This window comes from Trichosurus vulpecula, chromosome 1 (assembly GCF_011100635.1).
Source record: "Trichosurus vulpecula isolate mTriVul1 chromosome 1, mTriVul1.pri, whole genome shotgun sequence".
NCBI classification, from domain to species: Eukaryota; Metazoa; Chordata; class Mammalia; order Diprotodontia; family Phalangeridae; genus Trichosurus; species Trichosurus vulpecula.
Window position 1 is genome coordinate 538239135 of NC_050573.1, and position 19513 is coordinate 538258647.

A 19513-nucleotide genomic window follows, 5' to 3' on the forward strand; every position below is an offset into this window, starting at 1 on the left:
TCTTTCTGAAATACCAATATCTAGTCAAAAAGTATTTTTTTAAAAAAACCTCACATGTTGCTGTCGATCTGAGAGAATTTTCCACAATCTTGCAAAAAGCTGGATCCAGGTCTTTTCTGCTAATGTTGTTGAAATATGACACAGCTGAACAAAGGCACTGAGCAATGCACCAGTCTATAGATGGAAAAACCCCGACAACAATTAGTTCAGTTGGCCAACAGTTTATATTATGCAGACTGCTGAATACAACAAATTTCATGCTATTAAAACACAATCTATATCAGAAGTATTTTTTTAAAATTAACAAAATCTAATGAAAGTATGTTTCTGACAATGAATATAATATAAATTCAATTTGAATAAAATTCAACAAAATCACCTCAAGACTTAGTTTTTATAAAATGATTTCAATACAGAAATTTTCCTTCCATTACTAATAAGCTTAAATAAGTTTTAATACATATTAATGTATATATTATCCTTTTTTTAAAGAAAGTTCTTTTAAACTCATTTTAAATGCTTTATCATATTTTCCCTTCTATTTCACTCCTGAATCAAAAGCTATACTGGAGGAATATAAACCCTGGCAAATCTAACACTAAAATGAAAGGCTATGTCTGTCATCTGTCAACCAAATTTAGCTAACATGAGGAAGGAGGCTCATCACCAAATTAACCACAGAGTAATGAATATTTTTGACCACAACAAGCTTATAAAACCTGTTTCAATCACTGCAGTAAATACCCACACTGACACAAAATCAAAGAGGAATTATGGAAGTAGATCCTACCTACCCTAAAAACAAAATTTTTATAGTATACTTTGTCCTGGTGATGATATTATTAAAAAAAAAAAGTGACATGGTGTCAGTACACAAACATCCACATGTGTTTATTATGTGGCAGGCAAAAAAAAAAAGGCAAAAACAGCTCCTACCTTCAAGGAGCACACATTCTAATACAGGGGTTCTTAACCTTTTTTGTGTAGTGGACCTCTTAGGCAGTCTGGTGAAACCTATGCACTCCTTCTGAGAATGATGCTTTTAAATGTATAAAATACACAGGATTACAAAGAAACTAATTATAATGAAATCCAATTATCATAATATTAAGAAAACAACCTCAAGGATCCCAGGGTAGGAACTGCTATTCTAATGGCGAGACGATATGTAAACAACTAGGTAGAGAGAAGTTTAAAAGTAGGCTTAAAAAGTAGATAAAGAGTAGATTATGGTAATTTGCACAGGGAGAGCCATTAGGAACCAGGGAGAGGAGGGAGGACTGAGAACAGTCACCTACAGAATGGAGAATTTTAAGTGATTCTTGAAGGAAGTCAGGAAAACTAAGAGGCAAAGGTGAGGGCCAAGTATAGCATTCTAGGTATGGGGGACAGGAGATAAGAATACTATGTTTGAGGAATTACAAATTTTCCAAAAGAGCTGGATCTTAAGAGTGCATAGAGAGGAATAAAGTGTGAATAAAAAAGAAGAGGTCAGTTCTGAAGGGCTTTAAATACCAAAGACAGGATTTTATATTTGATCCTAGGTTGAATTAAATGGCTTCTGAGGTTCCTTCCAATTCTGAGATTCTATAACCAAAATTTCCCCTATTTTACATGAAAAATATTATGGGGTATAAGGGGTTATAAAAATGTACTCACATATATGAACACACATTCTCTCCTAATTCTTACCTACAAACATAATTTATGGCTCTCATCAATTCAAATCTCATCAGGTCAAATCTCATACAGGAGAGGCTTTTAAAAAAAATTTAGCAACCATTTTTTCTTATACTTAAAAAATAGCGCATGTACCACATTAGCTATTATTATTAGACAAATTTTCCATTTCCTACCACAACAGGAATTGAGGAAATTATATAGTTAGTTAACCTGTCTTGTAAGAATCTGTTCTCTCCTCCCTTCAACAGTCAATAAAACTAACTTCTATATTATTTAAATAAGATGATCACTTGGGAGTCTTCCAGGAATGCAAGAGTGAATTAGACAAGTGAAATGTGAAATTTAAGAAAGATCAGATTTACAATGGGATGATATCACGTTAGGATTTTACAGGCTTTTCAAATAAGAAGTTGCCATTCCAATATACAAACCTTAACTTCCCGAAGAGAGTCAAGGAATTTATCATGTCTGTTGGTTAACATGTGCAACTGGTTACCAATGTCTTTTTCCGAAAGTTCTTTGGTTTTAGGTGTGCTAGTCTGATCTCCAGGAGCTAATTCAATATCTATCTCCACATCCTAAATCAAATAAAATTTTTAATTAGTTAGATTATATCCAGTGGACAGTACTTTCGTATAGCTCCTACAGAAGTCTTGGCACTCAAAAATTCTTTGTCATCTTCTGGAAGTTTATAATCATTTCATTAAGTAATATTTGGCTCCATAAAAATATATTCCTCTTGTTTTTCTAAAGGGTATAATTTTTTTTTATAATTCAGATAGTAACACTAAAGTATTTAAAACAAGACATCAAAATAAAACAAAGTGGAAACTAAAGCAGGTAACAATCAGGCCTATTAGGAGTCAGAACAGTATTTCTTAAAGTTGAACATATAAGAAATTTGCTTAGTTGCTTTAGTAATTCAGACATAAACCTGGCATAATATAATATTCAACTGATTTCCTAAAGAAGAAGAAAAAGACGTATTTCAGCCTGGCTACCCAAAGCTTTCTGGATGTCATAAAAAGTTCAATTTCCAAAAAGTGATTCTGCCCAAAAAAAAGGATACTTTTCTTCCCTTTATCTGCTTTATTATCTCAACCCCAATATTACTATTAGTTACTATTTTAAGTTGGAAATACTTTTTAATCTTAAAAGTCTTACAGAATTATAGGATTCTTATAACACTAATTTAAAAGCTATTTTATACAGGGAAATTATTTAAAAAAAAACAACTAAAACTCATTAATGTTCACAGATACTGAAAAAAATTTTGAATGCTCCTACTTCTCCTACAAATGGACAAATGTCCTAGATATAAGTTAGGGAAAAGACTAAGTCACATCTCAGTAATAAAAGAGTGCTCCTTTTATAGGAAAAAGGCAAAATATACAAATTAATCAACCACTTTGAAAAAAGTATTTACTCAGCCCTAACTGGATTGTTTCCTAAAAAAATTGGTCTTTATGGCTCTAAATCTATGATGCAAAGACCCAAATACTCAAATGTGTCTGGTTCTATTTCAACGAAGCCATGTGGTAGCCATACAGGTTATCAAATGCCTCACAGCAATGTCTAATATTCTGAAACAATCTATTTCTCATTCAGAAAGAAAACCAAAATGTCAGCAAAGTTTAACGGTGACAGTAATAATTTATACAGTGCTTTAAGATTTGTGAAGTGCTTCATTTCATTTAATCTTCCCAACAACCCCGGGAAGCAGGTGCCATTACTAGCCCCATTTCCACAAATGAGGAAACTGAGGATGAGAGAAGTCAAGTGGCTTGCTAGCTAGGGTCACACAGTGAGTGTCCAAGGCAGGATTAGAATTCAGGTCTTCCTGACAGAGTCCGGCACTCTCTTCACACCCATAAAACAAACACTGAAAAATGGTGTCAAGGATCTCAAAGCCAAATGGCAAAATGCTCAGAAACTGAGGGGAAAATAAATAAAAACCTAACTATCATTCAGGGATGGCACATGTGTATGTCTCTGACCTAAAAATTATATGATTGCTAAAACTTTCTTTTGGGGAAAAAAAAAGCATTTCAATCTCTTAAAAAAATATGGAATAACCAAACTAATCTTACCTCTTCTTTGGATTCACTGTTCTCTCTTTCTCGAGGTTCTTGTTTGACGTGTGTTACCATGGCAAATGCTGCCCGATCATGACTATCAGCCAGGTTGATAACGTTGGTGATAGATGGGAGCATAGCTCCTTGACAACTTGTCCCAATTGTGGTGTTTCTCTCACATACTGCCAATAGGAGCTAAAAAAAAAAAATTTTTATTAAGAAAAATGAAAACCAGTTTTCTTTTTAAATGGCATTTTAGGATGTATAAACAAATGTTGAATATTGCCAAACGAATCTGAGTTGGATAGCTTTACCTATCATTTTCTCATTAGTCAAATTGCAAACCATTTGATACACACAGCACAAGACGACATCATCTTATCTTTCCAGCTAACCTAGTCATATTGCTCCCCTGCGTACACTCTGTGTTCTAGCCAAACAGAGAAAAAATATCTAAGGGCACAAGCATTTATTAAGCACCTACTATGTGCCAGGCACTGGACGAAGTACTTCACCACTATCAAGTCATTTGGTCCTCATCTAATCCTTGTGAGTCAGTGTTATTATTACTGCCATCTGACAGTTTAGGAAACTGAGGTAAAACAGGTTCAGTGACTTGCCCAGGTCACACAGCTAGTAAGGATGATCTTCCCAACTCTAGGCCCAGTGCCGCCTCTGTTTACCAAATACATCCTGGGTTTCCCTTCTCTCTAGGCCTTTGCTCCCAGTTTCACTATGCCTGAAATGTTTTCCCTCTTGCTGCTTTGTCCTACCCATCCTTTAAGGCTCAACCTGAATGCCACCTCCAAATGATTCATGACCTTCCTTCTCTAATCTCACTTGTCATCTAGTAAAGCATTTGGCTGTTACGTGGCCGTCTCCAGTCATTCTGATGCATATTTTGCCACTGCACCCAGACAGCTTCGGAGAAAGTGAAGCTGGTGACCTTGCACAGTCCTCCTCCACTTAAATCCACTTCATTTACAGGTCACAGCATCTTCCTCCTGATGACATGGTCCTCTTCGAGGATGAAGGACAAACAGCAACAGCTGCTATGTATATTGGTATCTTATCCCCCTACCAGACTGTAAACTCTAGGAAGGGACTGTGTCTTATCTATATTCACTCTCTCCCCTACCACCTAAAATAGTGCTCTATATGTAGTTTTATAATAAAAGAACAACAGTGGCAGGGAAAAATCACCTATACAATTAAAAATATGGGACTTTTTACAAAATCAAATAGTATAATGATATGCTGTATTCTTTTGCCACACAAACCACTTCTGTGTCAATGAGACATAACCAACAGCTTTGACTTTGTTGTCTTTTACCAGGCTAAATATTTACTTAAAATTAACAAGTAACTTTCCTAATAGCCTCAGTAATTTTTAAAATGAGAAAATGAGGGAAAGACAAGTTATACAAATTGTTCAAAGGGTAAAATTACTGACCAAAAATACGTGAGGATTCTCCTAGCCCATGTTAACATGTAAATCAGAAGTGTTACATATAACCTTAATGGGAACATCAAGGAACCCACTTTTGTTAATAAGTTCTTATAAGTCAATAAACAGAGCTAAATTAAAATCCATTGAAACTCCTACCCCAGGCCTGCAGGGTGTTGTGTAGGCCTGTTTTACATTCTCTACATTTTTCCCAGCTGCCCAAAATCCTTTGGCGGGCGTACAAGCAGTCCTATGTTGTTCAGGCCTACCCTAAGGGAACTCTGCATAGTCATTTTGCTGAGGGACTTGCATTTTCAAGGGCTGCCCAAAATCCTTTGGCGAGCTGGACCATAAGCGGCCTGCAATGTTGTGCAGGCCTGTCCTACCCTATCCTTATGCTAGACTCAGCCTCTAGAAACTGAACCATTTCAATTAGTTTTTAATATAGATTTCTTTGATCAAAAGAATTTTAAGAGTTCAAAAGGGAAGACTCCAGATGGTTGACAATATCACGGCATTAAAAGATGCAGGGACTCAGTGATACTTTGAGAGTTTAAGAGCTGAATGAGATAATGTGCAAATTCCCAACACTGGAATAAATTTTTTAAAAATAATTTTCAAGGCAGCTAGGTGGCACAGTGAGTAGAGCACCAGCCCTGGAGTCAGGAGGACCTCAGTTCAAATCCAGCCTCAGACACTCGACACACTTACTAGCTGTGTGACCTTGGGCAAGTCACTTAGCCCCAACTGCCCTGCCTTCCCCACTCCAAGAGAAAAGAAAAAAAAGAAAAATAATTTTCACACTCAAGACTCAATAAAGTTTTGGCTATATAGTGAAGAAAATCATGCAAATTCCTAAAAGAATCACAATTTAGAAGCAAAGTTTTTTGATATTACCTGAAAGTGGTGATTTAAAAATGCATTTGACAAACCATTGTAGGAATCTAAAACGGCTTTTGAAAGTATTCGAAAAACAAATACACTGGGACACCATTTGTCGTTAAAATTCATCTTAGATCCCTATTTCACTTACTACAGTCATTCTAGATTAAATCATCAATAGGACACAGCAGAGAAGTTTTTTTCTACAATTTGTTTCTGCTATAAGAGGGCAATCTGAGTTGGCATTTTTAAGTTTTCAATACACCACCAACAGCATTTTATAGTGCTACCTCCATTCAAAATACTGGCAAATAAAATTTGGTTTGAAATTTTCTTTATGATGTCTCTATTTAAACATGGTTCTAAGTGCTATATTTCAAGTATGCCCCAGTAATACTTTAGTTAAAAGTTGTTTTTTTCTAACAGCTTTTAAAGTGTACTTCAGCAGCTAAAATTCTAGCACTACCATGCAACAGCACAAATTCTCCCAATTTCAGAGCACAGAGTCAATTGCAAGGTATGTCACTGATCCCCAAGTTCGCAGTTCACTCAATCCTACCTCAATGCATTGCTTGATCCAAAAGTGGTTTCCCATGGCTTCCCAGTTCTGAGAACAAGTCACATAAAGCAAACGTTCATAAACACGACGCTTCATGGAGTTGTCAAACACTTCAAAAAATTTTGCTCGGATGAGTGGCTGAGCACAACGTAAGCCAGAAAGGAAGGCAGGCTCTAGTTTAGCAGTGAGTTCACTTCCAGAAAGGTTTTCATCTCTACAGTGAAAGGAAACATAAAGGAAGGCTTTCTTTTTTAGGATTTTATTATTTTATTATCTATTTTATGAGGATTTCTTTTACTCCTCAGTCTATAAGCAAACCAGAAGCAAATTTACCTCATCTCAAATACAAATAATCACAAAGTTCGCTCACTTAAATGGCTCATGTGGCAGTTAAATAGTGCATTTATTAATGATCCCCACTATAAATTATTTGATTTGGCCCTTTAAAGTATTCTTTTAAATTTACTCATTGCTAGAAGACGAATGGATGGCAACCACACAACTACAATATTTGATGAATTGATGTCATTACCTATAGACATAGTTAACAAGGTCTAAGAATTGGGCATTTAATTCAAGATCTTCTGGAAAACGTTTTTCAATGTAAGTCATCATTTTCACCAACAAAATGGACTTCTCACGGAGTGTAGGTGTCTGTGAATTTTTAAAAAGAGAATTAATTTTCTCAATTTGAAAAATAACATACTCAAAAGTATTTCAACCATCTGCTTTTTATAAACTTTTACACTACTGTCAAGTACAAAGGGACAAGGTCATCTTTCTAAAAGGAAAAACTTCTTCAAAAGGCCCTTGTGACAATGGTTTTCAAACATGGATGCTGACAATGTTCTAAATGCTATATTCACTTTGATGCAGGAAGACTCTAACTACATCACACACACACACACACACACACACACACACACACACACACACACTCTCTCTCTCTTTTTAAAGATGACTTAAGTCAATCTAAAAGCTAGTTATTTAGAAATGACCTAATTAATTGTTTAAAAGAACATTACTAATAGCCACAGATGTCAGTAACCAATCAAATCATTCAGCTTTATTATCCATAATAGATAAGACAAAAGTCATATTTTTTTCCAAAGTCATATTTTAAAGAAAATAATTTTCTTTCCTATGCAACGCCATCATTGAAATTTTAGGAGCTGCTTCTGCTATGCTGTCCCTAAACTTTCACCAATAAGAACAACAATAAGGCTCATTTTAACATAAATAAATATTACATTGAAGTGAGCAATAAGATTAAGACCAACTAAAGTCTTGCTTTCAACATGGTTCCAACATGGACAATACTGTGGAAAATCTTGACTCCTCTAAAAATAGCTAAACACACAATAATTCTAACTTTAAATCTTGGCTCAGGAGGAATCTTCCTCCTTTCAGCAGAGAGGTCAGGTGTTTACGGGTGTGAAATGTTACATATGTTAGACTACAGTCACTATTATTAATCTCAAATGACTGATTTTTTTGGTTAAGAGTAAGCATTTAAGGTTATAGGGAATGGGTTGGGGTAAGATATCATGAAATGATTGATGCAAAAACAAAAAGCATCAATAAAACTTATTATCTTAGTTTTTAAGAGAAAAGGAATCATGAATGTAAAGATACTATATTTAAAGACCTCTCTGGAAGGACTATGAAAATCTTGCAACGAAGTCCATTGCATTGACAGAAAGTAATTTTATAAGAATTCAAAGACAGCTCCAAAAGACTCATGATGCAAAAAGCTATGCACATCCAGAGAAAGAATTATGGAGTCGGAATGGAGATTGAGGCAAACTTTTTGCTCTCTCTCTCTCTTTTTTTTTTTCCTTCTTTTTTTGTTTCATTTATACTTTCTCATGATTCATTCCATTGGTTATAATTCTTCATTACAACTGGACTATTATGTAAAGAAGTTCAACGTGAAGGTATATGTAGATCCTACATTAGATTAGATGCCGACTTGGGGACTTGGGGGTAACAGTGGGAGGGAGAGAAAAATCTGGAACCCAAAAACTCATGTAACTGAGTGTTGTAAAGTAAAAACAAAAAATAAATGTATTAAATTTTGAAAAAACAAGAGAATTATGCAACAAGCAAAAAAAAAAAAAGAACAGATCACAAAGTTAATAGTAATGCCACCATTTAATTTTAATAGTTTACCTGATTGGCTGCCATAGGGGAATTATTTTTAACCCACTCTTCTACAGTTTTAACCACAGCACGAAGAATTTTGGCATCAGTTGATTTTTCAATTAGTGATGTTAAAATGGCCTGAATAAAGTTTTTCCTCATTTCCATGCTCATCACAGCAAGACGAGTTTTCACAAGATCCAAACTCAACATAACAAGTTCACTTGTCCCTGCTAATGTAGAGAAACAGATTACAAAAGAGTATAGTTTTATGGTTATAAAAAACTAGTTATCTTAACGGAGAAACTTGTGTCCAAAACGTACATCTCTCTCCCACTCCTCCTCCATCCAAGTAGCTACATTTAAAACTGGAAGAAACCTAGTAAAATTTTCACTTCTTCAAAACAGTTTATAACTTTCTCACTCCTCCTCCTCCTCCTCCATCCCTTTACAAGAGTTGAATAAGGGGAACCACAGCTAGTGGAAGGTTAATGGACCTATGAGATGAAGTCTATATTGAGGAAAGGAATACGATTAGGGGATTGGGGGGAAGTGGGCACACTGTATGGAGGTGGAGAAAAGACTGATCTTATACCTGAAGTTGGGAGCTGCACTATACAGAGCCTTAGTGATGCTCATAGAAGCTGAAAAGACAAAGCCCTTAAGGGCTTCCATAAGTTGTGGTTAAAATTAGGATCAAAGCTGAAGAACACAAGTCATCTGTTTCCCAGCCTTTCATTTCATAGAGAAACAAACTAAGCTACAGAGAAGTGACTTGCCCAAAATCACACATAAGAGACCAGGTGAGGATTTGAACTCAGGTCTTCGGCCTCCATAATAAGTGTTCTTCCTACTGTACTCCTCTGCCCAACTGCACTGCAGCTTCAGCTATAACTGGTCTTTTTTGCACAAACCACACACGAATAGATAATATCTATTTAAATGTCTGTGGGTGATGCTTCCATTACTGAAAATTACATTTTAGAAATAGTTCCACATATTCTGCTTCAGCAGGTTGAAGCATTTTTGACTACACATACTACCTAGTGGTGAATTTTCTTGAGACACTCATTTAAATATAAAGCTCCTATAATTTTCAATTCTCCAATTATCTAAAGATTATATATGAAAAAGCTGACCTTTCAATATAACAACTTAAATTGTGGTTTTTACTAGATATTTGGATATTTTCACTAGATACTTACTAGATATTTGCTTAAAATGTAACACACTTTCATCAGTTTTTTTATTAATCAATAAAAATTTATAAAACCCATTATTATTGAGGGGCCACTCACACAGCATTCTCATTTTTATTATGACATTACTAAAAAGAGTAAGGTGCCAAATGTGTTACCTGTGTTAGCTTCTGCAGTTCCTGATGCCGCCTGTGGATTTAAATGTTCTCTAACCATCTTCTGTAGAGAACGCATGAAAACTGAAATCAATCTGTCTATGTAGCTAGGGTTATTACTGCAAGCAGACTTTAGAATCATCAAGGTACCTAAAAACCGTAAAATGTCCCCATTTTAAGGGAAAGATACACAATAAGTAATATGTCTACAACAAATAATTCAATAGGAATAGATAAAAATCAGCAACAAAATGTTACTGAATAATATGTATTGGAAGATACATATATCAAGATGTTCTCAAATGTTAGCATTACAAATTCTACAATAAATGGCATACTCTATAACCTACACCTAAAATTTTAATGAGTATTTCATATGTTAAAATCATCAGAAAACTTATTTTGCAAGATGCATATTAGTAGCTACTTTCTTCTCTAATCATATCAGTAAGCTAAGTGCAGAGATTCTATATTACTAAATATTTGTACCTCCTCCAACTGCTTCACACTAAAAAAGTTTGTTGAATAATATTTCGAGTATCCAGAAGGCATGAAATTTTTCATAATATACAGATAATACATACAACATCATATCAAGAGATCTTTATCTTTCCTCCTTTTCAACTCAACAAATATTTCTGTAGTGTTGGCCCTTTGTACAAAGCCCTGTGCTAGGTACTGAGGAAGAAATAAAGATAAACAAAATATGGTCTCTGACCTCAAGAGTGGAAATTAGGGAGTTACACATTTGAGTTGGTTTATAAAATATGGTTAAGATTTCAACATGTCAAGTTAGAAGGGAGGACATCCCACGTACAGGGGATAGCAATATGAAGCAAAGGCAGGGTAAAAGGGAAACTCAAGATGTTTTCAGAGAATGGCAAGAATCCCACTGTGACTGAAGCACAGAGTGTATAAAGGAGATGATGTGAGAATAAGCTTGAAAGGTCATCTGGTGACAGCACCTTGAAGGCCATGTTAAGGAGTTGAGACTTTATTCTGTAGGCAATGAAGATTCACTACAGATCTTGTAGCGTCATTGTAGAATGACAGGATCAGATGATTTATCAGGAAGACTAACCTAGCAGGAGAGTGCAGAAGATACCAAACATGGAAATATTTATGGGAGAGTTCAGGACAGCAGTACTGGCTAGTCTTAAACTAGAAAGGTAATACTGGTCAGAGGAAGTAAGTGACACATGCAGGAGATATTCTGAAGACAAACTTGACAAAATGCGTTCACTAAACTTGGGAGATGGCAAACATGGGAAAGGCAAGACGACAATGAAGCTCTGAATGCCAGTGACTCAAAAAAAATCCTCAGCAAAACATAAATCAGGAGGAAGAGCAAGTTCTGGGAGAAAGCTATTATTAAGTTCAGTTTTCAAATGAGTTTGAAGAGAGAACAAGACCACGTTGGGAACAATAATGTCAGACCACTTGTGTTTTCTACCACATTGGGGCAATGGCCCCTGAAAACGATCCCTATTCAGGAGTCTACATTCCCTGCAAAATCAATCAATTATCACTAATTTGCTCACCAGCAAACACAAAGGAACTCTAAGGCAATGGGATTACAAAGACAAAAACCTGTATAAAAATCTGAAGGGGGAAAGAATAGTAGTAAATATTTATTTGAGAATCAAAAAAGGAATTAACAGGATATCACGGTGGAAATACACTATCAACTACCAAACCAGCTGGAGGAATCTGATGACACAGAGGCAGAGGGGCAGAAATGAAACTATTATAATTCTCTATCATACTCTCCACAGCAGATATTTCAAAGCTTCTCTTCTCTCAATCCTCCCACACAAACCTTTCCACCTAATCACTCAGAAGACTTTATTTTATAATTCACTGACAAGAGAGGCTATGCCCCTTCTACTCCCTTGTCTCCCCTCCATCACAAAACAACCTGACATCATTCACCGTTCTCTCCGCCCCTTTTACATACAATCTTGATCCTACTTGCTCCCATCTTCCACAATGGCCAGCCTGCCTTTTTGACCATTTCCTTTCTATCTTTGAGGTTCACTCCCTGCCATCCAGGTATTTCTCATCCCCCCAAAACTGGTCATTTGGCCCTACCAACCCCTACAACTATCTTTCTCTATCTCTCTTCCCTTTCAAAGATAAATTCCTAGAAAAAGCTATCTACATTGACTCCCACTTCCTCTCTTCTTACATACTTCTCGACCCTTTGAAATCTGGCTTTCCAATGTAACCACTCAACTAAAAAGTCTCTATCAAAATTCAGCAATGATCTTTTAACCGCCAAGTCCAACAGCCAGCTCTTAATTCTAATTTTTATTGTTCTCCCTCAATATCTGAGACCACAAACCCTTTAGCATACATCAAACAGGAGATTATCAGTTTTAAAAAAAGATACACGTGGCAAAGTAACTTAGAATCATTCTACTCTAATTTACTTCTGTACCCAGCTTATTATCCAACTGCAGCTCTTGACCAAGGTATATGTATTAATGGACAACTTAATGGGCTTCCCCTCCAACTGCTTGCCATAATCTATACAATATTTGTTAGCCATTTTTGTTTTTTCAGTATGACAATCCCTTGTTAATTTCTAAATTAATCTTTGAACTGAAGAAGATTTGTAGCATTCAGAGCTCAGTACAATTAATACTATGTATTCAGTGAATAGGAGTCTTTGAAGTACCTCCTCATCAATAGAGAATCCCTCTTCTATTTACGTGTGCATTCCATGCCATCATGACACTAGAAAATACTACAGATCTATGCCTCTTTGTCTTATGACTCCCTAGTTGATAATTCAGCAAATTGTGAATAATGTTATCTCTCTGGTCTTGTCATAGCAATTTCAATATATGCACAACAATCACCTTGCTTGACAAGAGCTCATTTGGGTCTACAAAGCGAAATGCTTTAAAAATGGAGCTTAAATTTGCCGGCACTCTCCATCAGCTATGTGACTAGAAAATCATCTGTAAAAGCCTGTCTGTTCCTTTTTCATGTTTTCATCAAGGATACCCACTGTATATACAGAGACGATGTTGATAAATATAAAAATGATAAAGGAAACACATGGGTCAATAATAATAACTTTTTCAATCACTTTATTTTAGAAAAAGTATCATCAAGGCAGCAAGGTGGTACAACGGATACAGCACCAGCTCTGGAGTCAGGAGGACCTGAATTCAAATCTAGCCTCAGACGCTTGACACTTACTAGCTGGGTGACCCTGAGCAAGTCTCTTAACCCCAACTGCCTTGCAAAAAAAAAAAAAAAAAAAAAGAAGAAGAAAAGAAAAAGTATCGTCTGTGATCTACATTCTTTTGAATCTTTAACCCTTTAGAGACAGCTCAAAAATCAACTCCTGAGTAACCAAAATTGTTACCTTCGGTTAACAAGTGATTTCCAACATAGTAAAATGTAGTCAGCTTCATTATTTGTAGCGCCATTCAGTCGTCACATCTTCCAACTCTCTTCTTGCAAGTATTCACAGAATGTCCATGTGTCAAATTCCTGACTAAAATCTAATGCCTTTGGGATCATTCAATACTTGACTCCAGGCAACACAAATTCCAACATAAGATCATGGGATTCAGAATAAAATGAGACCCTCAAAGGTCACCTTGTCAAACCCTTCATTTTCTATGTTACATTACTGGTTTTTTTCCATCCTCCCCATACCCAACTTTCACCCAAAATAAATGCTATGAAGATAATATGCTGAAAATTCTTAAGACTTTCTCTTCCGCTTCATCCTCTGCAATACATATTGGCACATAAGCTACATGGTGCCCTATTTGCTCATGCTCATACTGAACACTACAACAGATGACCAAATGTTCCATTAAATTATGTTGCCTTTGGGAACACAATGAAAATTCCTCCAACTCCTTTAATCACGACTGTGAGGAGAATCCATGGAAGGTAGTGTCACCAAGCTAAACCCGTCAAGCTACTCTATACACTCTCCTCCACAGGCTTTTGTGACCCTGTCCTTGTGTAAACCATCCTCCTCTGCCCACCCACTAAAAGTAGGTACCACTCAAGACTCTACTCTTTATTCTCTTCCTGCTCACTCAAACTGATTTCATCATATCTCATGGGTCCAATCAAAATTTTTATGCAGATGGCTCCAAAAGCTACTTTTAGTTTCTAAACACCTACCGAGTCCTCCTGAAATTATTTCACATTTACCTATTTATGTCCAACTTCTCTTCTAGTAGAATAGAGGCTCCCTAAAGGCAGGGACCATTTCCTTTTGTATCCACTATACACTCAAGATAGGGCCTTGTAAATAATAGGTAATTAAACTTCCTTCTGCTATCTGGTCTTGTTTCTAGTGAGAACATCAAGATGAACATGCTTCACTTTCTCCAATCGTATATGAGTTAACTAGTTATTAGCTATACAAAGAGTTAACAAATAGTTATTAACTGGTTATTAACAATCACATCATGAATTAAATTAATGTTTATAGATAGGTTAGTAAGAATTATATAAATCTTAGTACTATCAGCAATACCACAGCAACGAAAGCAGAAAAAGGGGACTGCATAGGATAAGGTGTCATTTTACATTTTTATCTGCTTCATCACTTAATTTTTGTTTCTCTCCTTATATTTCAAATGGGAATAATAGAACCTGTCTCCCAAGCTTGTAGTAAGGATAAAATGAGACAGCATTTGTAAACAGCTTTATAAACATAAAAATGCTCACTATCTTTGAGAGGTATCTAGATGGTAGATTGCTGGTCCTAGAGCTAGCTTTTCAAACCTGATTTTATATAGTTACCAACTATGTGACTGGACAAGTCATTTAACCTTTGTCAGGCTTGATTTCCTTAATTATAAAATAGGGATGATACTTGCTGTGAAGATCACAGGATAATATTAGTAATCACTTAGCACAGTGTCTAGCACACTGTAGATGCTAATGTAAGCTTCTTTTCTTTCTTTCCCTCCTTGTCAAATATTTTTTTCTTCGTCGCTAACAGCTAGTCTCTAACTAGTCCCTCACTAATCTTCCCACTTCAGAAAGCCTTTGTCAACAAGAAGAATCAATAACAATCTCTTCAACTCCCATGTCCTTTTGAAGGTTTCTGCTTTATTTCTGAGATCAAATAGGCTGTTTGTCATTTCTTTGTATTTGTGTTCAGCTATGCTTTACTTTTTGAACCGGTTTATTGAATTTGTTTCATTGTGGGCTTGAATGATGCTTAAAATGTTTGACTTTTCCTCATTGGTAGCTGCTGTGATATCTCTAAGAGCCACTGAAATGTGCTCTTTAAGAGCCACAACTATTGCACATATCTTTGGAGATATATCCACTCCTAAAAACCACAGAATTAAAAACACAACAAAAGAGAGCAATTAAATTTGTGTATGTTACCAAATCCAACACTCACTTGGCAGAACTAATTATAAGTTAAAAGAAACCAGCCCAATTCAGTTTCAACTGGTGAAGTTTAGATGTTCTCTGCCAGCCTAGTTCCAGGAGAGACACACACACCAAAGATAAATGATGTCACAAAGTGAAACCATATTAAAATTATTGTCTGTGCTAAGGAATTTGATTACCACTATGCTTCATCAGCAACTTAGATATTTATATTTTGGTCACCACGGTGAAAAATGTAATCACTAAGGAAAGAGGAAGGGACAAGCATTTATTAAGTGCTTACCACATATAAGACACTGTACTAAACACTATCTCATTTGATCCTCCTAAAAACCCTAGGGAGTAGATGCTATTATTATCCCCATTTTACAGTTGAGGAAACTGAGGCACAGAGAGATTAAATGACTTGCCCAGAGTCCCAGAGCTGGTTAAAGTGGCTGAAGCTGGATTTGAACACAGGTCTTCCTGATATTCCAGATCCAGTGTTCTATCCGCTGCGCTACTAGATGCCTCCAGACAGACAATACAAAAACTACTGTGTTAAAGATTGGGAAAGGATGATTTTTACTGATAAAATGAATGAAACTCATCACTTTGTCATTCAAAATCTTGCAAAATGGTTGTCAGCAGAAGTCCAAGTGAGCATCTGAATCAGGCCATAAAACATCAACCTCCCAAAAAATGTTTGGGGGATTTTTTGTTCTTTCAAGTGAGTCTAGCAATCTTGTCCCCATTGAAGGAAAGATTAACTCTGAATAAACGTTCTGATATACTAAAAATAGAACTGTTTAGAATTATAGAAATTCCCAAACGGAAATGAAATACTACAACAAACCCTTGTAATATGGCAGATGTCATGAAAAGTTAAGAAACTTATCTGAGAGATGGAGATAAACGTGCTTCAATGGCCGGGATCGCACTAGATTTAAAAATCTATGGATTATAATTAAGTCTGTACTATGTAACAAGCACTGCACAAAGCAACAGGGATCCAAATACAAAAAATGAGACAGTCCTTTCTCAAGGAGCTTACATTCTAAAAGGGGGAAAACAACACATAAGCTGATGTCCTTTGGAGAAGTGACCAAGGAAGGGAATTTAGTCTGGGGAATCACAGGTAGAGTAAGCTGATCCACAGATCAGTGAACTGAAGCGCCGTTTCTAGAAACAAGCAATGGTAACGCTGACTGATCACTGTGGTCAGCGCAAGAGGTAGAAAATTGGAGGGTGTGTCTACATGGGGGCAGAATAGTACAAACATAGATGGTAAGATACCCTGAAGCAATGGATAAATGGAAAAAGAATGGTCTGATGAGAGCTGGTTAGATAAAGTAGGCTAGCTGAGTCTGTACTTTCTGATCACTAGGGTGAAAGTTTAAAGTTGAGTCAATAAACCTCCTCAGGTACTTGGGGAGGAAGGGATAAAGGGGAAGGATGGGTGCTGCAGAGCAAATGACAAAATGGCCTGAATGCATGGTCAGATGGGATGTGAAAGGAGATAAAAAGGCCCACCTGGTTTCTGGGAATGAAGCAATGCAGTTGGTTACTCTTGGAGATCTGCTCACCAGATATTAACCGGATGTCCAGCCCAAACTCTCTCCTGCTTCCAGATTCTGTTCAGACTACCAGCTTCCCAGTCATCTAGACCTTAACTCGATTGGAATCATCTTTAACTCTTCTTATTGTCACATATGGATCCAAATGAGTGTCAAATTTGTTAATTTGACCTCCCTAATATCTCTCTTATCTTTGCCCTTCTCTCTCTCATGCTCACTTTAATCCAGGCTTACATCAATTCTCTCCTCACGTCTCCTAAATTTCTCTACCTACTTTCCCAGCTCTCCTCTTTTCAATCTACTTCCCTAAGGCTGCTAAAATAATCCTTCTAAAGGCACAGGTTGACAATGTAGCTATCCTGCTCAAAAACCATCCTAAGTTCCCTAACACCTTTAGCTGTAACATAAGCAAACTATTCAGAGGTCAGCCTGTGAAGTTCTATTTGGCTTCTACCTACCTCTCCAGTCTTATTTCATATTTCTCCTATGCATGAATAACAAATTCTAGCTAAGCAGACCTAATTCTATCCTGCCCCTCTGTATTCATCACCCATCCCGGGAACTGGTATGTACTTCTTCCTAACCTGTCTCTCAAAATACTTATCATCTTTCCATGTTCAGCTCAGCTCAAAGACCCCCCCATAAGTCTAATTAACATTCTTTGTTTTCTTACCTTTACTCCAAAGCTCTAGATTTATATCTAGCTTTTAATTTCAGTATTAGTCACCCTCACTAGAGCTGTTCCAAGAGGAATTGCCTTTTGATCTTCTAATAAATAACAATTTAATGATAGTAACTTTTGTTTCTTTATCCAGTGTTAACCACAGCATATTACCTTATCTCAGGGTTAACAATGGGATCTATGGCTAGGGCAATAAGGGGGCCCTAAAATCCATGAGTGACTTGCCCAAAGTCATACAGCTAATTAATGGCAAACAGACCAGAACACTCAGGTCTTCTGACTCTATATCAAGGGCACTTTACATTATCTATACCATAAATTATAATTAACATGTCAGTGTTTATCAGCAAGTAGTAAAATTTTAAAAAGGCTGCATTTAAAGAGAAAACCATTTTTGCTTGTTTTTAAAGTGTCATGAAAATTGTCAGCTAATTTTTATAGCATAGACTTGTATTTTTACTGTATTTTTAATAATTATTTTGACTTTTGATATTCACTTCTATTTTGCAATTATGGAAGATGCCTCCAAACTAGTAGAGAGAATAAAAATAGAAACTGAAACAATTGCTTGACAATTATTCTTTCCTGCTGTAAATGTAATCTACTATTCTGTCTTTAAAAGTAATGCATTCATTAATGGGACACCAAGTAAATTTTAAACCAGTTTCTAAATATTTGAGATAAACATGGGTAAATTAGGGTGATATGATCAAAACTGCTGGCTTATATTTACTGCCAACTTTCAAGAAATTTCCAGCTGCTGTTGCTCCTATAATTTCTTGAATATTGATCATTTTGGTCCAGTCTAGTGACTTTACCTGTGCAGCAAATTCAATGTATGACATTCTCCCCAAACGTGCAGAACTTTGCTATAGCTATTAATAATATCAGAGCAACCTGTGGCACTAAGAGGTTACATGACTTAGACTAAAGCAACAAAGCGTCTGGCCAGTCAAACCATCACCATGACCTCGACCACCACCCTATCCTATCCTTCAATGTTAGTGAAAAAAGCCCAGAACCCAGACAATGACAGTATGCCTTCTCCTAAACCAGGACTCCTTTCACCATGGCCCCCACAGCCTTCAAAGAGAAGAAAAACCCTCGTGGAAAAAGGGCACCATTCCAATCACCAACACCAACCATGGCTGATGGGTAGATAAGCTCTAAAGCTAAGGAATAACCAACAACTGCCCCCTCTGCCCCCTGTCATTATCCAGGAGAGCGACCCTTGCGGAAATGCAATAGCCACAGTACTGGTAACCCGGGAAAAAATGTTCTTACTACTGAAGTCCTTTGCACAGTTAAATGGTTCAACATAAAAAGAGATGTTATTTTACCAATGGAAATGACACTGAAGATGCAATGTCACATATATATATATATGTATATATATATATATCATATAATATGGCAGCTTTGCTGCCATAACCTAAGGACCACTGTACTTTGCCATCTAACTTGCCACTGAAACCTGCGAAACACATTGTCTCTCCCCTAAGAATGTGAATCCCTCGAGAGCTCCCATTTCTTGTATTTCTATTTGTATCTCCAGTGCTTATTATACAGTGACTAGTACATGCCAACCATTCATTCCACTATGCTGCCTCTCACTAAAAAACAAAACCTAAGCACTTCAACAAGGGTTACAAGGCACCTTCCATAATGATCTCATTTGACTTTTCACAATCACCCTGTAGATGAGGCGCTGCTATCAGCCTGATTTTACAGCTGAGGTAACT

At 36.4% G+C, this 19513-nt stretch overlaps 1 protein-coding gene across 1 annotated transcript in view; it reads right to left on the reverse strand.

The window, feature by feature from the left end:
- The window catches only part of LOC118833954 (transformation/transcription domain associated protein), a 172789-nt gene that overhangs the window by 85108 nt on the left and 68168 nt on the right, over positions 1–19513 (reverse strand). Inside the window, exons 48-54 of the mRNA XM_036741388.1 lie at positions 10146–10292; positions 8819–9021; positions 7179–7300; positions 6647–6860; positions 3774–3953; positions 2115–2261; positions 55–174 (exon numbers count right to left, since the gene is read on the reverse strand). Coding sequence (XP_036597283.1) covers positions 55–174; positions 2115–2261; positions 3774–3953; positions 6647–6860; positions 7179–7300; positions 8819–9021; positions 10146–10292 — 1133 coding nt within the window. The remainder of the gene's footprint in view (positions 1–54; positions 175–2114; positions 2262–3773; positions 3954–6646; positions 6861–7178; positions 7301–8818; positions 9022–10145; positions 10293–19513) is intronic.